General features: G+C 36.2%; 1 protein-coding gene and 1 non-coding gene across 3 annotated transcripts; both read left to right on the top strand.

Moving 5' to 3' along the window:
- On the top strand, positions 1-26,243 carry LOC136797916 (ras-associating and dilute domain-containing protein-like). Of its 2 annotated transcripts, none has more exons than XM_067054511.1 (14): positions 1-162; positions 4,930-5,107; positions 12,960-14,930; positions 15,759-15,887; positions 16,764-16,888; positions 17,273-17,310; positions 17,582-17,825; positions 19,787-20,206; positions 21,112-21,259; positions 22,019-22,174; positions 22,528-22,961; positions 23,553-23,618; positions 24,336-24,409; positions 24,705-26,243. In XM_067054511.1, exons 1-14 carry the CDS (start codon positions 28-30, stop codon positions 24,802-24,804), a joined length of 4,218 nt encoding a protein of 1,405 aa, XP_066910612.1. In that variant the 5' UTR covers positions 1-27; the 3' UTR covers positions 24,805-26,243. The 2 variants fall into 2 exon arrangements, with proteins under 2 accessions (XP_066910612.1, XP_066910605.1); XM_067054504.1 differs by lacking the exon at positions 1-162 and adding an exon at positions 3,152-3,814.
- Trnaa-ggc (transfer RNA alanine (anticodon GGC)) lies at positions 10,437-10,509 on the top strand. Its single transcript has one exon. It is a non-coding gene; the product is annotated as a tRNA-Ala (tRNA).
- Positions 26,244-26,450: the final 207 nt, after the last annotated feature.

The following is a 26,450-nucleotide window of genomic DNA, read 5'->3' as shown; positions in this document are numbered from 1 at the left end:
ACCAACAAAAATATAAAGGGTGTGACCATGGAAGTGGTAGAAGATTTATCCCCGGTCAAACTGGTCAGAACAAAATCATGGAAAGAATACGACGCCAAGGATGAGATTCCCTACATCTTGAATGAAGGATATTTACCTGTCAAATTCCAAGCGACTGAGTCTGTAAGTAATACACGCTTTTTTTTATAAGAATACCCTAAGAATACACTCTAGGGTGAGTTTCACAGAATTGTAAGAATACAGCCATTTTGTATTTGGTTTTAACAGAAAAATACTGCTTTCATTGTTAGACTTGAATTTAAACTTTGAGGCAGAAATGTAATTTTAGCTCCAAATGTTCATTCAAAAGTCCAAAACTCTCAAATTGATCATTTCTCGTGTTTGTAAAAAAGTCAAGTCTAAAAAAGTAAGAATACCTTAAGAATATTTAACCCTCAATTTTGGCAATTTAGTAAGAATGCGTGACCCTCATCCAAAGTACACTATTCGCGTGCAAGCTATAGTTGATGTGCTGCTTTTATTCATCAATCGAGTGCTTGACCAAGAAAACTAAAATTCAGCGTTTTTCGTCTCATTGAATTATTCGAAGAGAGCTTTCCGTTTCATAACTTTGCCTAATCCACATTTCAAGAATATGTGCTCCTGTGTGAAATCCATCTTCCGTCTCAGAGAAAAATCTTGGTTTGACCACTGCAAAATTGTGATTTATGTCAGATGTGCTAGTTTTGGCATGTACCTACATTTACCCTACATAATAAGATTATTGTTATTAGTAAGAACATTGCTATAGCCGTGCTTCTTTTTGAAGAGCTATCCGTTAGTGGGTGTCTGCCTCTGTAAATACATCTGCAACACCCCCACCCCCCCCGACGGATAGGCCACTGTTAATCTGCATGAACCGTGAACAATGAAATCTGAAGTTCAAACATTCAAATCATCCTCGTTGACTTTGAAATTCGAATCCGGATCATCGAGACAGGGGTGGTTCATTTTATGACGCTCAGACTTTGCACAACTTACACTTACACAGTTGTGATAAACTTTCGCGCGGATTAACTTTCGAGGTTGGGCCTATCCGCAAAGTTCAAAAATTTCGCGGGGACTTAATTTCGCCATGAAGATTTCGCGGATGAGGAGTTTCCTGATTTTTCGCGTAATTCTGCGGATCAGGATTTTACAAACAGAACTTCTCTCAAAACTTTTATATGGTAGTGTGCAAAAATCCGCGAAATCCGCGAAATTTAATCCCCGCGAAAGTTTATCCCATTGAAGCAACTGCAAATATATTGGATGAAGAATAGCATCAGCCCTTTTTTCAGACGTTTTTTCTACAAGAAGAAAGTATATAAGAGAACATGGCTTCCATAGAAAACATCTTGGAACAATGTTAGCCTAGGTTGAATAATAGGGTTAAGGCTTGAAACCGTTGAAGAAATATAAAAACAGCTTGATATAAGATACTAAAGATTGACACATAACGCGGTCATATCATGTTTAGATGACGTCACGCTTAGATTGAGATAATAATTCACATTTCATTTCACAATAATTCATGTTTCTCTCTCTCTCTGTTGCTTTATAAGAAAGATTCTGTAAGTACGAAGTAAGGCTCAAAAGCACCCAAAATTAAGTGTAACTTTCAAGAACAACGTTTAGCCTGGACTATCTGAATTTAAAGCAATTAGACAATAGTAAAAAGGATTATCAAGGCTAAATACCTGAATTTCTCTCTAAGAATAAGAACAAGGTAAGAACAATTCGTGGTTCGAAGATAAGAACAGGCGAGTCTCAGCAAAAAACTCTTTGCTTCTTATTAAGAAAAGACTGTACTGCAAAAAAAAATGTTGGAATTTTCTCTTGAGATCTTCTCCTGTTGAAACACATGTCTGTGTAAGCTGTTTTGTCAACAGCGTGCTTCATTTATTTGTAAGCATCCGATATGATCATCGAGTTTTCACTCACTCGAAAAAAGTGCCAGGCTGCACGCATTTCCTCTGATATGTTTTGATATAGGGGATTCGTATCGTGTATAAAATGCTCGTCCGAGAATTACCCCTTTCTTTGTGTTTTTGAGTTTTAGAAACTTGATTAGCTTGATTAATAAGTTTTATATGTGAGATCTTTAGATTTTATTAAATTTGAATTTAAAATTGAAACAGGTTCCCGGGGGGGAGGGCACTGGCCTTGACGGCAAACTGGGACGTGCCGTTGGAGTTTGAAAAGTGGACACCCTGTCAGATAGGAATGTTTGCTTAACTTTGGATCCTGTCATAACGAAAAATCGAATGTGAAGTGGCAAAATGACTAAAAGTAGACGTAAATTTCCGAATTTCCACCCTCAAAATTGTCCAAAATAGCCAAAAAGTCGAACCTGTCAGATACACATCTTGAAAGGTAGTAAGTATTTGCCAAAAAGTCGAACCTGTCAGATACACATCTTGAAAGGTAGTAAGTTTGGGACCTTGTCAGATATCTTCAGCGCCTAAAAAGGTACCCTGACCATTTTGTCCAAAAAATGTTTATATTTTTGAGTAGCCTACATACTTCAAGTGCAAGAGGTTTCATCATTAATATAGAACTTTCCACTGTTACACTATTTTTTTCTAGAATAGTTTATTTTTACAAGACACCAAATAATAAGAATATTTTAAGAACATTTGTTGGGTCAGCATAGCTTTGGTCATCTCACAAAATTTTGTGACAATTTCAAAATGCTTCGAAATTAATTCCTACCCATTATTACCGCAGAAAATTCCGGGGGGGTTGCGAGCTGACAGGGGGTGTGCCGCCCGACTTTCGACCCTCGGAACCTCTAGCAGGACTAAAAAGGACGAAGAAAAGGAAAATTTTGTGAGTTCTACGATCCTTAGTGTGACTGAAATTTGATTTTGTGATTTTTCCAATCCTTAGGGGGACTTTGGAAGTCCAAAAAAGGTACCCTTAAGGGCGGCACATACCTGTACCCTCTATTTGCCAAAGTGATGGTTAAAGTGATGGTTAAAGTGATGGTTAAAGGGGTAAGTGAGCAGTATAGTGTTTCTTATAAAACTCATTTTGATAAAAATGGTGACTTTTCGATAAGTCAACATCAAATAATTTTCTTTCTTTCTTTTCATGTTTTAAAAATGTTATACTTTCTTTTCGTTATTATTTATTCGATTTTTTTTGTGTGTGATTTGAGATTGTTGCATCTGTGCGTCGTCAAACTTGATGCTTCTCATGAGTGGGGCTCAGTATTTGTTGGAAGGTTTCTTAATTATTGTACATAGACCATGGATTTTTGTGTGATTGAGATTGATTCCTCATTGTAACATTATCAGCAAAATCAAATCTGTTATTGATCGATAAAACTTATGACCTACTTGAGAAAAGCAGTTCAAAAGTTTTTTAATTTTCGTGTTTTTGAATTCAGATTCAATTATTTGGAGATTGATACTTTTTATTTATCAAATGTTTTCAAAATGGTACCTCGTTTATAAGGAGAATATTTGATTGACTAGTTTTGCTGAGTCAGCAAATCCATCTTGTAGTCATGGAAATTGAAAAACAAAAAACGTATCGCCCTTCGTTGAAAAACTCAAAACAATTTGAAAGAATCCTGAAACAAGAGGGTCTGTTTACACGACGTAACTCTGATAACATTCTTGCTGATGTTAGCAGTAACCAATACCAACTTCACCAAATGGTTAATGCACATTCTTTAAAAGGAGTTAACCCGGTGGGTGATGACCATCGATTAGAAATTAATGAACGCTTGGATTTTTACAATAAGTCACACAATACAGCTTTTCATTTGGCCTTTACAAAAGATAAGGTAAAACCTTTTAAGAAATTTCTCTGGAAATATCTCTTTAGTTAACTCAAACTTCTCAAGAAATATTCATTCAACTTGAAATCCTCCGGAAATATTCATTTAACTCGAACTTCTCGGGAAATACTCTTTAACTCGAACTTCTCGGGAAATTCAACTCGAACTTCTCGGGAAGTATTCATTCAACTCGAACTTCTCGGGAAATATTTATTCAACTTGAAATTCTCGGGAAATACTCTTTAACTCGAACTTAACAGGAAAATGAACTTGAAATCCTCGGGAAATATTCATTTTACTTGAACTTCTCGGGAAATACTCTTTAACTCGAACTTCTCAGGAAATATTCATTCAACTTGAAATTCTCGGGAAATATTCATTCTACTCGAACATCTCGGGAAATACTCTTTAACTTGAACTTCTCGGGAAATATTCATTCAACTCAAACTTCTCGGGAAGTATTCATTCAACTTGAACTTCTCGGGAAATATTCATTCAACTTGAACTTCTCGGGAAATATTCATTCAACTCAAACTTCTGGGGAAATATTCATTCAACTCAAACTTCTCGGGAAGTATTCATTCAACTTGAACTTCTCGGGAAATATTCATTCAACTCGAACTTCTCGGAAAATACTCTTTAACTCGAACTTCTCAGGAAATATTCATTCAACTTGAAATTCTCGGGAAATATTCATTCAACTCGAACTTCTCGGAAAATACTCTTTAACTCGAACTTCTCAGGAAATATTAATTCAACTTGAAATTCTCGGGAAATATTCATTCTACTCGAACATCTCGGGAGATACTCTTTAACTTGAACTTCTCGGGAAATATTCATTCAACTCAAACTTCTCGGGAAGTATTCATTCAACTTGAACTTCTCGGGAAATATTCATTCAACTCAAACTTCTGGGGAAATATTCATTCAGCAACTAAAACTTCTCGGGAAATATTCATTCAACTCAAACTTCTCGGGAAATATTCATTCAACTTGAACTTCTCGGGAAATATTCATTCAACTCAAACTTCTGGGGAAATATTCATTCAGCAACTAAAACTTCTCGGGAAATATTCATTCAGCAACTGTATGACCACCGATCTGTTTCTCTTTACTTTCAGGACTTGGACTATGAAGGCGCGCTACGTTTCTACTACGATGACGGTAAAAGTGAACTGACAAAAGCCGTTCGCATCAACAACCGTACCACTGCCGAAGAACTTATACCCACTCTGGTGGAAAAGTTTAGCTTACCTAAAGAAGAAGACTTTTCTCTTTATGAGGTGCACGAACAGGACGGTAAGACTTCTTCTTTGCTTTTTAACTAACTAACTAACGTCTGCGATGGTAAAACGGTAGTTTTTTTAACCATTCAAAGAAACACGATTGATGCCAATTTCGTGTATTCCAGGCTTTATTTACGCTACTCATGGGCCCTTACCGGGACTAAAAGAAGAAAACAAAGGAAAATTTTGTGGATTTTACGACCCTTAATTGGACAAATTTGACCAATTTTGACCAAATTTCGATCTTTCAGGGGTAAAAAGTTGAAATTTTCTTATTTCTCCTATCCTTAGTGGGACTGAAATAAGATTTTCTGACCCTTAAGGGCGGCACCTACCGTACCCTCCATTTCCCTAAGTCCCCCCCCTGAGCGTTTTGCGGGCTGTACTGGTGTACCAAGAGTGTATCTCGTGTATAAAGCACGTAACCTCGTAACGTAACCTCTCTACTACGGTAAAAAAGAATTTTGAAATTTGCACTGATTAGTATAAAATATCGGGTTTGTTTTGCAACGTCTTTTTGATATATGAAAATTTCCAACTTTTTTTTTTGAAATCCCAAAGTTTTAAACTGGAATAAAAGGTTCAACTTTAGAGTTAGACAATGGTACCATCAGAAAGGTATTTTTCGACCGCCGGAGGCGGTTTCTTTCATAGTGGTACGCTAATCTCGTTTTGCCTTGGCTCATTACTTCGTCTACCATTTACTTTCGGGTTTTTTAACTAGATTACCCAGGTGTTTCTCTTTTTTTTCGCTGAATCTCTTTTATTCGGAATTGAATAATCGAGACATGAAAAATGACTATATTGTAATCTGTTTTCAATGAATAATCTAAAATGTACTGGAGATGACATGTAGGCGTTAATAATGTGCGCGCGCTCTTCTTTCGCGAGCGTGATGCGTGATGGAAGGCGGTCGTTTCAGTGTGGTTTAGATCCACACTGTGACCTAGTATAGTATTTCTAAAGCGTTCGGTTTTTAATCAAGTGGTCAGGAGTTATAGCCATAAGTCTGGGACTCCGTAATGGCAAATTTAGAAGTGTATACACGTCTCTCGGGTTTGAAAGGTTGATGGCATGAGTCGATCCAAAATTTTACCGAAGTAGACGAAGCTAAACAAAGTCTCTCGGGTTTTCGAGGGGTTAAGTATCGTATAAAAAAGGGCTTATTTTTTGTCGAGCAGTTCTGTTAGGTCTGTTAGTAATACAGACCGTGAGTAATCACAGCTCGAACGAAACACAGAAAACAATATTTTCTCTTTGAAAACTTGGCCTCTCTCTGGCACTCAGGGTAGGGCGATTGGGCGTCCGCTAAGGAGGCGGTATAAATAAAAACAAAAAAGTCAAGATGGCCGACCTGTGAGGTTTGGTTTTCGATTTGGTTTTCGATTTCTCGTGAATTCTTTGTGATTTGTTCAAAACTAAAAGGTCTTTGTCAGGTATATATAGTAATTTTTTACATGATTTACACGCGTTAAACTCGTTAACTAAACCTCTGGGATTCAATGAAGGTTCAAAGTTATAATTCCTTCCGTCTGATATGGTGTTTTTGAGTTTTTTTGGCTGATCTCTCAATCAATATAGACCCCTTGCTAGCTAGGACGTCTTTTTGAATTATTAAAAACTCCAGCATCAAATCAATGATTAGAAAAAATTCTGGAGTTTTATAACCGTAGCTAACTTGTGGTGTTTATGTGGATATATATCTTGACCTTGTATAGACAGTCAGGAGTTCTATCCTAAGCATATTTTTCTCGATCGCACGGACTTTCTTAATTAGGATTATCCCTTTGTTTTTCAATCCTAATTAAGAATATATATCGAATTTCCAGTTTTTTTCCAAAAATACAAATTTCCGCAGATTCTTATCAGCCTCCAATGAAAGAATTTAGTGTGTAGAGCAAATTTTGAAAGTTTGATACAGTAATGGATGGAGTCTTGAGTTATGACATTTAGAAAAATGTTCTATTACCCGCGACAAAAACGAGTATAAAACGCGAGTGTATTGCCCTATCTACACGGTAGCAGATAAACATTTATAATCAGTCGAGTGTTTAAGATAAAAACTGCAATTATTGCTCTTTACGGAAATTATTGCCGAAAACAGCAATTTTTTCAACGCTGAAATGCTGAATCAGCAGAAAAATAAAAAAAGTAAATAAATGAAAATTGCCGTTTTCGGCAATTATTGCCGTTTTTGGAAATAAAAGTTGATTTCGCTACCTTAATTCAAAAGGGGCCTAAGTCCAGGTACCCCCCAGTTCAAAAGGGGCCTAAGTCCATTTTTATGAAATTTGAGATCTTTAGTTTTTCTCAATCTCTGGCTCATTTGCTCTCTTTTGATGTACATAACAAGTAGTTTTTAAAGTTAAAAAGGTTCAAAACTTCATACTGAAGCTCTGATAAAAGTGATGTTTAATTCAAAAGAGGCCCAAGTCCATCATCTTTTTACAATTAAGGGCCTAAGTCCATCAACTTTTTACAATAAAAAGGCCTAAGTCCACCAAAATAAGTTTGTTAAGTTTTGAAGAGGCCTAAGTCCAATTGAATTGCAAATGGGCCTAAGTCCATGCATCCTAAAAAGTTTAATTGAGTTTTTCTTTATTTTACTGAGATGTCTTTTCTCTTTATCTTGAATCTAGGTGTAAGTGGTTTTATTTTGGAGTGTCATATGTGCAGGTTTTGAACTCTAAAAGGCAGAAATTAACCCTCACAGGTTTTTCAAAATTCATGTTTAATTCAAAAAAGGCCTAAGTCCACTCTGCAAGATTTACTAAGTTGCACCTGTTACATACAAAAATACATTCCTTTCAAACGAATGCCTTTTCATTGGAAAAACAACTTATAGCTATGGCTTTCAGAAAACATTCACTTCAAAGCTTTACCATCAAAAATGGTTTCAGAATCAAGGAAAAACTTTAATTGCAATTTTCTCAAAATGACCCAAATGGACTTAGGCCCCTTTTGAATTAAGGCTCACAGGACTTAGGCCCCTTTTGAATTAAGGTAGCGATTTATTATTGAACACGTGGTATTTGACACCCTCGCGATAAGTAGGCCCACTGTGCCTCGTTTAGTTTTGTTTTCAACTGGTTTTTGTTGGAAATGCAGATAGCAAAATCGAGTCATATGTAAACAAATTTACAACGGGGGTTTTGTTATCTCTTTCTGGCTGTGTTTCGGCATCGATGCAGGATCTTTTAACATATTATTTTAGAACTTTTCATGTTATTGAGCAACGAAAAATTGAAAAAATCACTTTTAAAAACCCGAAAAACCTTTTTCTCGATGCAATTTTACAATTTTCAAACACCTCTGACATCTTTGCCCTTAAAAGGACAACACATTTTGCTGATTCAGCATTTCATCATTTAAAAAATTGCCGTTTTCGGCAATAATTTCCGAAAAGAGCAATAATTGCAGTTTTTATCTTAAACACCGACTGATAATGTAGCACGGGCTTTAATATTCCTTATTAGAACTAACGTGCCTAATTAGGCAGATTTTTACTTATGGCGTCATTTTGAAGCCCTCCGCCCAAATTTTGTTTTGATTTTTGGCTCAATATATCATCTTTGACCTGCTCTATCTATTGCTCATAGTTAGAATTTGCGGATTTTGTTTGTTGGTGAAGAATCTGGATTTTAAAAATCATATTCTTAATTAGGATTGAAAAACAAAGGGATAATCCTAATTAAGAAAGTCTGTGCGATCGAAAAAAATATGCTTAATTAGGATAGAACTCCTGACTGATAGATAGGCAATCAATAGGGGGGTGCCCAGTGCACGAAAGCCAAACTTATTCTTCACTTTTCTCACTTACTTTTGGTTTTTATATAGATCCTTTTTGACCATCTATATATACAATATATGTCTAGTATCTGTAATACAGTCTGGGAAATCCTTCTAAGGTGGCTATTGAAAAATATTTCTGTTCACGTATGACTCGCCCCCGCATATATATATCTTATTTTCCATTGATTTTCCAATGCAGACAAGTGGGAACAAATCTGGAGGGAGGAAATTGTGCTTTTAACATAATAATTGCTTTTTTCTCTAGCTCTTCTCTACTACCGTAACTTGGTCTAATCTTGACATCCCTCCTCTAATTCTGACACCCTTTTTATCACCTAAAATTGATAGAAAGGTTGAAACTGTTTCTCTTTGCTTAGCGGTCAGAGAAGAATAAACCTTTTTCAATCAGTGATTCAAGCTTTCATATTATCCCTGTCTCAAAAGAAGGGTGTTGGAATAGACCTTTTTTCAAAGAGGCCACCCTGTTGAATAATTATGTAGTCCAGTAGAAAAACAATGATAAAACCATGCATAATTATTACAATATGCATGATACAGTAATAATTATGCACGGCTCTATCATTGTTTTTATGGCTGGACTACATAATTATTAAACAGGACGTCCTCTTTGAAAAAAGGTCTATTAGACAAGGGATGTCGATATTAGACCAACTTACAGTCAGTGTAGACCTAACTCTTCATACAAAAATTACGGGAAACGCATATTTGGACTTTGTACCCTACAGTGTAGACCTAAAGCTGTAAAACAACATCTAATAACATGAAAATTGAAAATACTTACTTGTTACACTTAGTTGCTATTTTTGTCACTAGTTAATTGTTACTATTTTTGGTTATATTTATACCCAATTCGTTGCGTTTCAAGCAAAATCAGTCATTTTCTTACTTTATTCCCACTTTTTGAAAATGCCCAATATTTAGTAAATTCAGACCTGCCAACCTGTGAAAGGCCAAAACCTTGAGACTTTTATTTTTTTCCTCAGAAAACCTTGAGATTCAGGCAAAAACCGTGAGATTTTCGTTTTTGATTTGCTTGGTTCGGATTCCGCCATATTTGTTTACATTGAAAAAAAATTCCGATTCTTTTCTTTCATCGAAAGAAATATAAGGGGGATAAAATCGTAAGCGTGAGAGTCTTGAGAACACAACATCAAATTATCTTCCTAATAATTATAGCATTTCCGCTATTTATTGGGGTTTCCGAAGGCTTATTTATACACGGAAAGTGCCCGCGGGTAAAAACAAGTCTTCTGTAGTCAAAATGGTAGGCTAAGCAGTGAAAATTTTTGACAGGCAGAAAACCTGGAAAAACCGTGAGGTTTTCGAGGGCACTCGTGAGACCTTGAGATTTTGTCGAAAACCGTGAGCCTCACGAGTAAACCGTGAGCATTGGCAGGTCTGGTAAATTGCAAAATTTAATACCCGCAAAAATTTCCAAAAACTGGCAATCGTGAAATTTAATACACCCAAAACACGTTTCCTTGAGCACGTCGCTCCCCTCGTCTACTACGAACTAGTGTAATAGCAACGAACCGATAGCGCAGTTGGGAGAGCAATCGCCCGGCAAGCGAGGGGTCGTGGGTTCAATCCCCACTCGATTCGTTACCTTTGAGAAAACTGGGAAGTACATTAGTGCAGGATCCGTTGATTCATTACGTTTCCTTGTAAAATTCACGAATCGCAAAATTTTGTATAGTAGTTTGCAAAATTTAATACCAATAAGGTATATATTTATTATTATTTAGTTGAAGGAGGCATTTATTTGAGACTAACTTTATATGATCTTTTGCTTATTAGGTCCCCTCTTTTATTTTTTTACTTTAATATGATGAGATACAGTATCATCTCAGTATCCATGAATTATGTGTTTTTAATCAATCAGATTGCTGATTTTTCATATTTATGATAAAACCTGTTATTAAAAATGGTGGTAAGAGGTAAGAAAAGATCATATCATGATCTTTCTGTGGAACTTTTAAAAATTGGGATTATTTCGGCTAGTTTCCCCTGAATCTCCAAAATTAGTGTCCATATGGAGATGAAATTTTGCACACAAAGTCACCTCATAACAAGTCAAAAGTAGAAGAAAAAAGTTTTTGATACAAACATCCACCAGGTACCAGGACACTTTCGTTTTCAAGAGATCCCTTTATCCCTTCTTTATCCGAGGTGGGATCCCTCTAAAATGAAATCAAGATAATTTTGGATTGGAAAAAGCTAGAAACTTGAAATTTTGAGAGAATGTGCTTTTCTATGCTCTTCAAAGGATAAAAGGAAAATTATTAATTATTCTCAGCCATTTTTTCAAAACTTGGCCAAAACCAAAAATTAACCGATTTATAATCTGGTTACAGATCGCCGCATATCAAGTGTTATTTAAGATTAGGATTTTTTTCCCAATGAAGACCAAAAGACCTTCAAGTTACGCTGCCGAGGCTTTAGTAAAAAGGATATGCCTTAGAAACTTGCGAACAGAATTGTGTATATATACAAATTTGAAGATATGGGAATTTTTACCAAGACCCCTATGAAAATGAAAGAAATTTTGCATTATCTTTATTCTCTCAAAATACTCAAAACCCTTACATTTGCAATATAAATTAAAAATTTAAGGTAGTCTATATATTACTAAAGGAAAAAACTATTCAATGAATCATCACTTGTTTTCCATACATCAAATTTGACTTTATAACCATAATTATGATACAGTTTTACTAATTTAGTATAAGCCTGTTTCGTTTTGTATGTTGGAAGTAGATTTTTTTATTGCATGGTCTAACTTGAAATCTTTAAAGGGGATGTCTGGTTAGATTTAACGAATTACAACTTTCCCTCGCTAAAATAAAGGAGTCAAAAATGTCTGCTGGTTAGTCAAAGTATTATATTCAAAGGGAAATGGGGGAATATTTTCCCTGTAAACTGATTTTTATCAGGAAATTAATGACCGAATAGACACTCCATAGTAGTAGATTTTTCAAAGTAGGTGCAATGCAATCAAATCTAAAATTCCAAACAAAGCGAAAGACACATGGCGGGGAAAGGGGTCTAGTTACTTTGATTTGCATTCCTAACCTTGAAAAGTACTGCTCCCCTGGGGTTTCAATTTGGGGCACACTACTATTTACAACTCTAAATGCTACACTTTTAAAATGACTTTTTGAAATTTGAAATTCATTGCAGTAAATTGGGAAAATCTCCCTTTGGACCAGAAAAACCATCGCCTTTCATAATGTGAATGCTCGTATTTATTAAAGAATTGGGTTCATGGATTAACGATTTATTATAAGAATAGGGGATGTAATATAAATGGGAAGGGGTTGAACATTTTCTGAACGCTATGCTTTTTTAAGGAATATGTTGAGCTCTCCTCTCCTTAGGCTACGTCATATGTTTCTTTTTTTCAAGCGTAAAACTCCTACTCTCGGGTACCTAATACTCGTCCTGCCGCTAATTAATTTTTCGAAAATTTTCCACCCAGGACATTCTTATTCCAACCCCCCCCCCGCTTATTAATTTTTGGGAAAATGTTTTTGAAAGGTCCCTTTTTTGTCCCAATTATGCAGTATTAGCCTCCTTTTCAAAAAATTTCCATCCAGAACATTTTTATTCCAACCCCCTCGCTTATTAAGTTTTGAGATTTTTTCCAACCCCCCTGCTTATTCCAATCCCCCCGGCTATTAGGTACCCGAGAGTATCCCTCTTCGGGATATGCGCACTGCTCTTGTTTTGAATATTGAATTTCTCCGGATACATCGCATGCACACTGAGGTTTCAATGAAACAATAGAGAGTTTCGAAACCTAAGCCAATCAACTGTGTTTTAAACTTTCTTTTACTTTAAATCTCTATTGATAAACTTCTTAATTGTTTAAAATATGTATTATGTTTAATCCTATTGAAAAGCGTGTCTCCGGTGGGGGTCACAAGCGACATATAGACAAGAGAGTAAGGCCTAGAAGCCTGGAGCTGTCTATTGTGTAGACTATCCTCTTCTGCGTTTTTTTGAACAATTACAGCACATAAAGACTAAAGCCTTCTCTTTTATATTTTCAGATGAGCACAAACACAATGTACTATTGTATGCAGATCAATGTCCGTTAGCACGTGCCATCAGTAGTAAAAAAGTCCCACGCTTTGTCTTACGTCACAAAGATGAAAACAGTAATTCTACAGACCTAACCGAATCACCAACCAAGAAAGAGAAACGTAAAAAGCTCTTTAGTTTCAGTAGAAATTCTGAAGACAAATCTGAAAAAGAAAAGAAGCACAAACTACCACGTACTAAGAAAGGAAAACTTGACAAAAGCGCAATTTCAATTGAAATTAGTCATTTAGAAGAGAGCACACAATCTGACGCTGATCTGGACTCCTCAAATCTTGTGGATCATCAGAAGAACGAAGATTTAGCTGTCAATGAAAGTGAATTTGAATCTAAAAGTTCCCCTGTGGTAACACTTGATTCTGATCCCGAAGAAGTGTTGGCGAATGAGGCTGACTTGCCAGTTATTTCTTCAGAAACACTTGATGGAGATGAGGAAGAGGTAGAAGAAAGCATTGCTCCCCTACCCTCTGCTTCTTCCAGCTCAACAGATTTGAAACGCAAATTATCATTCTCCAATTCATCTGTCTTCTTTGATCAAGACAATGATCCGCCGGTGTTAGAGACACGTAAAGAAAAGAAGAACAAAAGTAAAACGGACAAGAAAAAGAAGCCCAAAACTTCAAGTCGTAGCAAGTCCTTTTCAATGATGGTTCGGGGAAGCAAAAAAAAGGAAAGTCAGGACCCAACAGCTTTGACAGAACTATCTACCTATAAATTAGCCCCTGGAATTTTGAAAGTTTTTGGTGACCATGTTTCGAAGGGATCGAACTATAAAGCTGTCCGGGCATCAACAATCTCAACATCACAAGAAGTAGTTAAAATGGCCCTTGAGCGTTACGGTCTGGAGATGTGTAATCCCAAAGATTACGTATTGTGTGATGTGGTTGGTCATTTTTCCAACCCTGATGCTACAACATCAAACAAAAAGAAGAATAGCAAGAAAGAGAGGAATGAAGATGCAGAAAAAGAAAAGGAAGAACCTAAATGGGTCACCGAGTACGTCCGCGCCATCAACGATAATGAAAAACCACTTGTTTTGCAATCCCTATGGAAACCAACCAATGGTCGTTCAAGAAGGTTTGAATTGCGAAAACGAATTGAAGTTGAATCGTCCTGTTTCTTCATTAACACAGCTGAAGGTATGGGTCGACGTTCCTCATCTCAAACCAGTCTATTCGACGATTCGGAACACTCCAGTATCGGGAATAATGAGATGACAGAGAAAGCAGAGTATGCACCTTTGCAAATGTCACCACACACTAATACAAGGAAAATCACTCAGCGAAAGGAAAACGATGAGAGTGACAACAAAGCACCACAATATTCACCGTATCTGCTCTTACTAAGCGGTACCAACTCCATGAAGGATCAATTAGTACATAAACTTGAAGATCCAACTGTTGTTGTTGGCTCTTACGTTGAAAACGAAATGAAACAATGCAATGTGGTTTTATACTCTAATGATGTTCTTCTCCCACATTGTTGGTTGTACAAGAAAGTCAAATTAGAGGAAAATTCCACAGAGACAAACCTTGATGAAATTAACTTTTTAGTATTTGTAGAGCCAGCAAACGGTGCAGAAATTACAGTGAACGGCTGTGTGGTGACTTCAACTACGCTTTTGAAACCGGGTCATTTAATTAGTTTTGGTAAACAATATCTGTTCATGTTTAAAGACCCAACACAAAGTGAGGACGGTTTTGATCGCATGTCGTGGTGGGATCACCTTTCTAACCCGGCATTAAACCATGCTGGCACTGTTGAAGCCGTACCTCTAACTGGAGACTATTCAACATACGCTCGAGTAACGAAAACCGTCGGTGTACAAGTGGAGACGATCAAAGATGGAGAAGGTTCGGATGAACACACTGATGATGAAGAGAGTGAGGATGATTATCAAGAAAACAATTTCAATCATCAAGGTTTGTCTTTAGTTCTGTTTTGTTCTGTACCAACTCTTTTCTACTGTTAGAAAACCTTGCAAATATCCCAAGTATGTTTATCCAACTGGGAGTGATATTTTATAAAAAATGTTTCAATTCTTTTCAACTGTTATACACGTTTCTCATAAGAACAAAGTATGAATATGCTAAGAATATACTAAGGCTTCGCAGACTCTACAAATTGCAATTTCCAAGGAAATTAGAGTAAAATACTCTCTAAATGCTGAACATGCGAAACAATTTTTACATTTTTATAAGAAACATATAGTGAGGATTCTAGAAACAAAAATTGATAAGGATTCTTCGTCGTCTCAGGTTGACTTTCATTGGTTGTTCCTTAACTGGCTTTTTTAGTAGTTAGATAAGAAGTGTCTTAAAATAAGCTCTTACATTTTATTTTAATTTTGTCATTTTAAGTGGAACTTCTTTTCGTGTTAATGTTTTTGTTTTCAAAAAACGAACCATTTTTATACGGCATGGCCACAAGGAAAATAAGTTCTACTCTTCTGCGCTTAAATGTAGGTGGGGGGGGGGAGGGTTTCCATTTGTTCGATTTTTTCAACCCCAAACTCACTTTATAATGACCCGCCCCCTCCAATTAAAGAATTTTTGCCAAAATGTCAAAACCTTCATTTTCCTAGACAAATTCACTAAAATTACTCCAATATCACGTAATTATGACCGAGGGGTTGTCATTCTGTGTCATTTTATATTATTTTTTTCCAAAGTTTTACCTCCCTCTCTTATTCTACCCCCTTCAATTAAGCGATCGATCAATGACATTCTTGGACTTACAAATCTTTGTAGGTGAAGGTCAATGGAATCTTGCAACACGTAGAGAAGTGAATAAACACACATTACAATTCGTGTACGCCATCAAAGACGAAGAAGAATTACTCCACACCATCATTGACATTGCTGACAAAGATCTTGGAGGTTTGTATTACACATAATTATGTATGGCAATTTGCCAGCACCAGAGAAAAAGTTTTTGCCGGCACTTTTTCCACCTAATATCAGCTATATAATATCTAATATTGTGATAGATCAGCTGTCTAATATCTAACATTGTGATTATATTACCGGCTACATCAAACAAATAACTGGCTAATTGCGGAAAAAACAAAACCGGCTTGTTGCCGGCACTAATTTCATGTCATTTGAATCGCTTGTAGGGTCAGTTATCATCTTGATTTATAATTTTTTTTTGATGATTCATATTGAACACTTCAATATTTTTGCAAGCTCAGCACTTTTTCCATAGCGATTTGGACAGCTCACTTTTTAAGCTCACTAGCATGAATACAACAAAACAGACAAGCTGGCCATAAAATTAAAGTTTAAAGATTAGTTGTTGGCACAGATTTTGAATGAAATCATCATACAAATGATCACTCAATGTTTGAGTTTCTCTAAGATTTGATGATTCTTTTAAGTAATGTTTGTGTGTGCACAATTATGGGAATAAAGTAATGCATAGGAGACCAACTTTCTTTCATTTTTAAGCCATCATAAGAATTTCAATTGACATTTAAAGGTTTTGTTTTTATATAAGAGTGATATCGTTTGCTTACTCATCAATTTTAATTCACTAGCTTGTTCACATTGGATTGACACGGATGTGGAGCAAGATTGGTCAGAAAGTGTAAAAGAAAATTTTTTTTGCTGATATCAGCATAATATAATTATAGGCAGACACCGTCCTGATATGAAATATGTGCCTGGTATGAACACTTAAGTGAAAACAAAACCTTGATATTCTGAAATTCTTTTCCAAGCTGCTAGCATTCAACCTTCAATTCTTCTTTTCAGAATTCAAACTGATTCCAGCATACTTTCTGGTAATGGCTATTGAGCATTCTGCTGCTTCATTTACTGAGGTTCAAACAAGGAAATTATTACTTAAAATTTGTAATGGTTTGCAAGGCATTGCATGGGTGAGTTGATTTTCATCCTATTTTTTACTGTTCTCTTTTCCCTCTTTTTCTGGGGATTGAGTGTTCATCGTTTTCAGTTTTTCCCTGGTCAAAGCTTCTGTTGTAATTGCATTGAAGCTGCTAGAGGGCTCTTCCAGAAAATGTTTGCACAAAGGGGGTGGAGGATATTTTGTCCGGGGCGTTGTAAACTTGCTCTATTTAGGGGTAATTTTGAATGTCCTGGGGTTAACTGATGAATATTCGGTGGGTTAGAACTGCTGTCGGGGGGGGGGGGGGGGTCAAAAGTCAATATGTCTAAATTTTCAAAAATTGTTATGTCCTCCACTTCCCTTATTCAATTTTTTTCTTGAAAAGTTCAATGAATGAATGAATTTCTATTTTCAGGAAAAAACGAAGGAAATTGGGAAACAAAGTTCAGTCAAGTAAGTAAAGATTAAACTCTTGTCCATTGGAAATGTTGTCGTAGATGAAAACTTTCGTAGAATACACGATTTCCCCCGATTGTTTTGTTTTCATATTTTTTTTCTTCTCTTTTTCAAAGGCGGGAGGGTTCCGGAGTCAGCAATACCGATATATGTTTCCTCCTTTTGCTGAAGTTGTTTGGTCATCTGTCTAGCAGAGTGATCTGATAAAAGTTCCCAGAATACAATTTGACGTGTATAAAAAGTTCTTTATTTTGAATTTGTTTCTTAGGGAAGAAGACCCAATGACTTTATTAAACAAAGTATTACCTGAGCTGAAACCTGTTTTATTTTGGATGTCCAATGCGTTAGAGATGCTTCATTTCTTGCAGAATCGTCTGTCATCCTACCTTTTACCGAAAGATCAAGTTACCACAAGTAAAGACGCCTTGTTGACAGCCGACGAAGAGCTGTTGACCGTCCTTGAAGAAGTTATCATGTTCACTTTCCAACAGACTGTTTATCATTTGACAAAGGTTCCCACCCTTACTTTTAGCTTTGCTCCATTTATCATTTAACAAGGTTCCTACCCTTACGTTTAGCTTTGCTCCATTTATCATTTGACAAAGCTTCCTACCCTTACGTTTAGCTTTGCTCCATTTATCATTTAACAAAAGTTCCTTCCCTTACGTTTAGCTTTGCTCCATTTATCATTTGACAAAGGTTCCCACCCTTACGTTTAGCTTTGCTCCATTTATCATTTGACAAAGGTTCCCATCCTTGCGTTTAGCTTTGCTCCATTTATCATTTGACAAAGGTTCCTTCCCTTACGTTTAGCTTTGCTCCATTTATCATTTGACAAAGGTTCCTTCCCTTTACGTTTAGCTTTGCTCCATTTATTATTTACAAGGTTTCCCTTTACGTTTAGCTTTGCTCCATTTATCATTTGACAAAGGTTCCTTCCCTTACGTTTAGCTTTGCTCCATTTATCATTTGACAAAGGTTTCCACCCTTACGTTTAGCTTTGCTCCATTTTATCATTTGACAAAAGTTCCTTCCCTTACGTTTAGCTTTGCTCCATTTATCATTTGACAAAGGTTCCTTCCCTTACGTTTAGCTTTGCTCCATTTATCATTTGACAAAGGTTCCCATCCTTACGTTTAGCTTTGCTCCATTTATCATTTGACAAAAGTTCCTACCTTACGTTAGCTTGCTCCATTTATCATTGACAAAAGTTCCTTCCTTACGTTTAGCTTTGCTCCATTTATCATTTGACAAAGGTTCCTACCCTTACGTTTAGCTTTGCTCCATTTATCATTTGACAAAAGTTCCTTCCCTTACGTTTAGCTTTGCTCCATTTATCATTTGACAAAGGTTCCTTCCCTTACGTTTAGCTTTGCTCCATTTATCATTTAACAAAGGTTCCTACCTTACGTTTAGCTTGCTCCATTTATCATTTGAACAAAAGTTCCTACCTTACGTTTAGCTTTGCTCCATTTATCATTTGACAAAGGTTCCCATCCTTACGTTTAGCTTTGCTCCATTTATCATTTGACAAAAGTTCCTTCCCTTACGTTTAGCTTTGCTCCATTTATCATTTGACAAAGGTTCCCATCCTTACGTTTAGCTTTGCTCCATTTATCATTTGACAAAAGTTCCCATCCTTGCGTTTAGCTTTGCTCCATTTTATCATTTGACAAAAGTTCCATGCCTTACGTTTAGCTTTGCTCCATTTATCATTTGACAAAGGTTCCCATCCTTACGTTTAGCTTTGCTCCATTTATCATTTGACAAAGGTTCCTTCCCTTACGTTTAGCTTTGCTCCATTTATCATTTGACAAAGGTTTCCACCCTTACGTTTAGCTTTGCTCCATTTTATCATTTAACAAAGTTCCTACCTTGCGTTTAGCTTTGCTCCATTTATCATTTACAATCCTACCTTACGTTTAGCTTTGCTCCATTTATCATTTGACAAAGGTTCCTTCCCTTACGTTTAGCTTTGCTCCATTTATCATTTAACAAAAGTTCCTTCCCTTACGTTTAGCTTTGCCATTTATCCAAAGGTTACGTTTAGCATTTCATTTACGCCTTTTACGTTTAGCTTTGCTCCATTTATCATTTAGCAAAAGTTCCTTCCCTAACGTTTAGCTTTGCTCCATTTATCATTTGACAAAAGTTCCTTCCCTTACGTTTAGCTGTGCTCCATTTATCATTTGACAAAGATTCCTACCCTTACGTTTAGCTTTGCTCCATTTATCATTTAACAAAGGTTCCCATCTTACGTTTAGCCTTGCTCTATCCATCACTTGTCTTGGACGGCCTTGTATAATGTTTTTTCAGGTTTGGTTAGGTTACGTAATTGAAACCAGAAAACATTTAGAAAGCATAAGGAATTATTTCTTTACAATCACACCTTTTCTTTCATAATGGCGGACTCGCACCAACTTACATAGCCTTACCTTGTCAAAACGAAAGACCTTTTCTTCCATCTCTATAGGTGCTGTATATAGCTTTACCTTCGATTATTGATACCAATCCGTTCCTCGACGAAACAGACGACACGTCCAGCGGAAGCACCGCGGAGAAAAACCACCATCCATCCGTGGCTAATATTCCGAAGATATTTCAAAAGATTTTGGAGGCTGCCAAGGAATACCAAGTGCATCCACAGATTGTTAATCAATTGTTTGCTTATCTATTCTTTTTCTCTAATGCGTCCCTCTTCAACTCGTTGATGGAGCGCGGACCGGGTGGAAAGTTTTACCGGTGGACAAAGGGGGTTCAGATGCGAGGGAATTTGGATTTATTGGAATCTTGGGCTCAATCGAATCATTTGAAGAATCAATATGAAGAATATTTGGCGAAATTTCAATGCGCTGTTGATCTACTTGCCACACCCAAAGCACAATTACTACAGGTAAATTATTGTGTTGAGCCATTACACGGCTTTCGAATTAAAACTACATACGCAAAAATATCAAGTAAACACAGCGAGTGACAGGCGTAAATGCCTTATAAAATGCTAATTCACGTTTTTTTATGAGAACAAAATATAATAAGAACATAAGGCTTACATTATGAACAAGTTAAGAACATTTTAAGGTTTTGCGGACTATAAAACATCTGATTTCTTGGGGAAATGGACAAAAATGCTCAAAGAATGGTTAAAATAACAACATGTTTTTAGGTTTCAAAAATTTTGGATGTTCTTATATTCATTCAATAAATGTTTTACTAATTTTAAATTCAATAAAAGAAATAACATGACCGTACACAACTATCATTTTCGAATTTTCTTTGATTTGTCGAACTTTTCTATAATTCGAACTTGATTCCTGTCCCCGTCAAGGAGAAACACTCTTAAAGTACTCTCTATAATTTCAATCTCTCTGTTATCTGAACAAATAAAATCCCCCGTTCAACGTTGGAATTAGCGAGAGTTCAACTGTAAATAAAATTTTCCGTACGCTGATGACAGCACAACTCCGTCGTGTGGCTCAATGAAGAATACAATGATGTTTTCCATTGATGTTACCCTCGTCGAGTAGTTGTTGCAATATCATTGGATTCTAAATTGACCCACACGGAGTAGTGTTGTCATTAGCGTACCGCCAATTTTATTATACAGTTGGCACTTGGTTATTCGAACTTCCTGGAACTTCTATTAGTCGAACTTTTCTTTAATTAGAACTTCTTTACAGTCCCCGTCAGAGAGAAACCTTCTTAAAGTACTCTCTGTAATTCGAATCTCTCCGTTATTCGAACAAATAAGATTCCCCGTTCCAGCTCGAATTAGGGAGAGTCAACTTTATTTCTTAACAGATACAATGGAGCCAGATGCGGGCGCAAAACCAAGCTTTGAGCCCTGCGCAATTACAACAAATCCTTTCTGAATATCAATTGCCTGGACAGCAACGCCCTCGTGGATGGTTCCCGCCCCCAGAAGAAGTTGAGCCCGCCTTGAGAACTTGTAAGTTTAGCTCCTTTGCTTTATTTTTCCACGTTATATCAAAGTGCAAACATGAAATACCGTGTAGCAAATGTATTTTTGTTTCGTGGTCATAATCGATATTGAACTCAATCTATTTTGGTAAAACCATTCTTAGTTGTTTATGGATGACGTAATCTGTGACATCACTTTGTCAACTTTCAAACCGCAAACGGATGTCATAGAATTAGCTCTCTATTTTGATTTCATGTAAGCACCACGAAAAAATATCAAGTAGCAAAACTCCCTGATTGTGCACTTATTTCAAATGAGAGTTTATTTACTTTATATTTTTTGTGTCGTTTACACCAATCACTTAACAGATCATCCATTCTGCGCACACCACACTTTTCTCTAAAGAAATGTGATAAATGTGACAATCTGAATTGTCTTTGTTCAAGCAAAACAATCAAAACCGGGTTGCCTTTGCTTGAAATCGAAAGCGAAATGGAGAGAGAAATGGGTTCTACTATTTTTGTTTATGATTGACTTTTTGTTTTGGTGAGACTGCGCTCAAAATGCCGTCCGAAATTTGGATGAAAAAGATAAAGGTGCCAACCTTGGCAGATCCCCTGGCCTTTTGGGACAATAAAAACGTGCCAAATCTAAAAAGTAATCAGAATCCGCTCGGAGATTTACGCTCACAGAATCAAAGAAACAAAGTGCTTCCGAAAAATGAATTGTTTTTTTTGTAATGAACTTAACACTGTACTTTTAATAACCTGTCATTTATTTCTACAGCCGAGGTGTTGGAAAGTTTCGCAACCCACCCACCATTAATGCTGCCGTCAGCAAATTTCAAAATGACTCTCGACACCAGCCCCCCAGACGAACATTTTTCAGTTTATTTCGAAGATGTACGAAACAAATTTTCCACGGTCATTCCCAATGGAAAAGGTTGGCTTTAAAGTTTTTGTATTAATGCTACATCTCGATGCTCTCAGGGGCCTAATAAACGTGGGCCAGGGGTTTTTAAATCTTCAAACTTTAACAGGGGGATGAGCTTATATACTGAATATATTATACATAAACCAAAATTTCCAAATTTTGTTTTGAATGAAAATTTTGGGTAACAAATTTAAAGTCATGATGATATTCTCCGAGACATAAAAATCTACTTTCGTGAGATTTCTAATATTCCTTGAAATTTCTAACATTTTCGGAGAAAACATTTATCCGCGTCTTTGCGGCTCTTGGTTGTGTTGAATATCACGATTTATTGAAACCGCCTTCCCTTTTTATGAATACAGTCACAACGAGTATGGAGCCGTTAAAAGACGAACCTTCAAAGACGACAGTCACCGTCAAATCCACGAAAGTTCGAACGCAAAGCAAAATCGATATGGATGACGTCACTAAAGCATTCGAACAGAAAGACGCATCGAGAGAAACGACAACAACACAAGTTGGATCCATCAAATCGATACAAGTACAATCCAAGAAAACTGCTGTCCGTATCACCACTCATTCAACAAAAGTGAACGGCCATACCACATCAACGACATCGACATCACACGAAAATGAAGTCAACACATTGCTAAATGAAGCACAACAAATGGTTGCTATTGGCGACGAGACTTACGAAATCCCATCGGCTTTCACGGGGAATTCTGACGACGTTTTTGTGGCCAGTCTGACGCGTCGTGATGGAAGTGGACTGGGACTAGGTTTAATTGACGGAATGGTGAGTGGCTTGAAATTTCTTTTTTGATTCAATGCAATTCATTCAGAGATATTTGCGAAAATATGTATCTCTCTAGTTTTTCTACCCAACCCTAATTCTAACCAATCAGCTGTGTTGTTAAAATGACGAAAGGTAAAAATCATTGATGTTTATCCTGCATAGGGCTTTCATAAATGACGTCACAACATTGTCTGCATTGAAACGGATAACTCTCCACCGTGTAAACATCGAATGCAACTCTAAGAAACTCTGTTATGAAAATGTTGTATCCTTAATTACTTTGAAAGCAGTTGCAGTTTCATTACAAGCAGTGCACTAGTAGTGAGCTTATTTATGAAAAATATTTTTGTTTTGGAGATATCTCTTATCTGAAACGTTGCAGAAATCTTTTTACCTCTTGGACAGAGGGCCCTTTGATAAGAAGGTGTTTTATTATTATTGTGAATTTCAATTTGTTCACCTAGACCAGATAAATCGCGTCTCTGTAATTGCAATCCCCCAAGTTTTACAAAAAAGCTAACAACAGATCCAGAGCAGATGTCGGCAAAAACCTGAGAAGAAATTCAGAACATAACTTTATTTTATTTTTAGTTCACTTCTTTGAATTCGAACGGGATTTTTGTACGCACAATCGTCCCCAATACTCCAGCATCTGAGGTATAACTTTAAGTTTTCTGTCATGATTTAAAGGTATGACTTTTATTTCTAATTCATGGTTTAACGGTATTACTTTTAGTTTTATCATATTGTTTTGAAGCGCGATTTTAGTTTTTTACCTCTTTGTCCCTTTTTGGTAAACCCAACCTTTCTTCAAAAGTGGTGAGACTAAGCTCTAGTTTAGACGGTCCACTTTTTCCCCTGCCTATTCTAATTGTGAATTAAAGAGGGCATAAAGTGGGCTGTCTAAAGTCAATGCATTGCCCTCTTTGATCTTTTTGAAGCAAAGAATTAAACTACCCACTTTGTGCCCACTTTGTGCCTACTCTTACAATTAGAATAGGCAGGGCGAAAGGTGAGCCGACTAAACTAGAGCTAAGTATACTGGTACAGTATTAAAAACAAACATTCGATTTTTTGACGTCACTTCAAGCTCTTACAGTAGCAAAAACATTTGTGTTAGAAAACTTGAAAGGCTACGGTTTTCTGGACTCTTCAATTCAAAAATTATGAAAAAAATGTGAAAAGAAGCTTAAAATATATTGTTAATTTTGGGTATTTTATTGTTTTTCAGAATTGAAAGTCTTTGCGAGCAAGCAATTTCCCTTTTTATGAAAGGTTATGATATTTCTCTCCAAACAGACCCAAATACAACTCATCTCTTCAAACAAAACAGATCTTGAGTTGTGATAAGTGGATAAATACTTTCCTTTTCAGGATACCCGTTTACGTGTTGGAGACCGGATACTTGCGGTAAACGGAAACACCCTGGTTGGTGCTGGTTATAACGAGTAAGCGAGACTTATTTGAATTTTCAACTCATTTCCTGATGTTGTGCATTTAGAAAAGTTAAGGAAAGTCTGGAGTCAAAATATTATAAACGTGAAAATAATAGGTCAAATTAAAAGGAATTAAGATCAGAAAATAAATTAAAATTTTGCCCAATCAATACTTCAGTACGGTGTCACATGACCTATCACGCTACTGGGGATGGTACTAAATTCACAAGGTTAGATAAATTACATTTCTCCATCCATACAAAAGAAAGCTTTTTTAATTAATTTATAATTATTTTTTTACTTTCAGGGCTATGGATGTCATTAAAAAAGCCGGTAACCGATTAAGTTTTCTGATAGCGAAATCAGACGATGACGTCATGAGTCAGATACTTGCAACGTCGACTTAAAAAGTGAGCACGATTTTTTTTATACTTTTTGAATTAATCAAATATCTTTTTATACGCCAATTATTTTTTATAAACCATTTTTTGCAAAGTATTTTAATTTCTATTTTGTCCTACGAGGAGATATTTTCGTTGATATTTTCCAAGCACCAACGTCACACACTTTGACACTACCTTTTCTTCATCCGAGATAAACTAGCCTTATCGAATGATAAAATTTCAAAATTGTCCTACACAGTTTTTCACTTTTGAGCCTTGAAATATTCTTAAGTGATTCTTAAGGGCATTAAACTTCATCCAAGGGATTCGCTTAAGTTAATAGATATATACCCCTGCAAGCATTTTCAAAAGCCCAAAAAATAACATGGATTTTTTTTGAAACTTTCTCACTCCACCTTTACATTGTTTTAGCAGCTTGAAAGCTCAGATTCAAACCGAACTCAATATTAATATTCCCTAGAACTCGATTCCATTCTCGAAGTGACATTTTTGTGATAGTTATGATGACCTTGCCGAAATAGACTTTTTCGATATATTTTCTAGATTTCAATGCTTAGGCTTGGTACTCACGTATTAAAAAATTGGCGCTTAACACTAGTCACACGCGTTTAATGGTAGTCACACGCGTTTAATGTTAGCCACACGCGTTTAATGTTAGTCACACGCGTTTAATGATAGTCACACGCGATTAAAGTTAGTCACACGCGTTTAAAGTTAGTCACATGCGTTTAATGATAGTCACACGCATTTAATGGTAGTCACACGCGTTTAATGATAGTCACACGCGTTTAATGATAGTCACACGCGTTTAAAGTTAGTCACACGCGTTTAATGTTAGTCACATGCGTTTAATGGTAGTCACACGCGTTTAATGATAGTCACACGCGTTTAAAGTTAGTCGCACGCATTTAATGATAGTCACACGCGTTTAATGTTAGTCACACGCGTTTAATTTTAGTCACACGCGTTTAACTTTTCAGATTATCCATGTAATCACTTTTCATTCAGCTTTTCAGCGAAAAAGAGGGGAAAGTAAAACGAGATCGAAACTAAAAACCAAAAGTTAGTTAGTGTTATACGCTTGCGAATAGTTTTAAGCGCCACTTTTTTAATACGTGTGTACCAAGCTTTAATTTACTTTTCAAGAGAGAAAGGATGTCTCGTTCTAACCCGTAGTGTTCCCTTTCTGATCGTTTTTCATTTAACTGTATATACACCTTTAGAAAAAGAAATATTATTATTTATTATTGTAGCATAGCAACTTTCTTTATGGTTATTTTCTAGACTAGTTAATTGTTTATTTGGTAATTTTTCCTACTTTTAGAATTTAGAAAAATACAGAAAAAAAGAGTCGAAAAAGAAATTCTAAGCTTCTTGCGATTTTTTTTTCTATTGGAAAATAAAGAAAAAGATAATAATGATTATTTTACCAAGAAACTTGATTTTACCGAGTTGATTCTTTACGAACCACTAAGGGAAGAGAAGACTACTTTATCGGCCCTTTTAACGCTGGCCCTTGTTATACGCCACAAGCCCAAAAATAACACCAATAAGGGCGGTGAAAAAGGGCATATAAGGTATGCTATAGTCTAATAAGACAAACCACTATCTAAAAAATAGGCCCAAAGCCGATAGACAAGGGCACATTT

The sequence above is a fragment of the Clytia hemisphaerica genome, unplaced genomic scaffold (genome assembly GCF_902728285.1).
Source record: "Clytia hemisphaerica strain Z4C2 unplaced genomic scaffold, Clytia hemisphaerica genome assembly, whole genome shotgun sequence".
NCBI classification, from domain to species: domain Eukaryota; kingdom Metazoa; phylum Cnidaria; class Hydrozoa; order Leptothecata; family Clytiidae; genus Clytia; species Clytia hemisphaerica.
The sequence above is the reverse complement of the archived record's forward strand: the minus strand, read 5'-3'. Positions and strand labels throughout refer to the sequence as shown.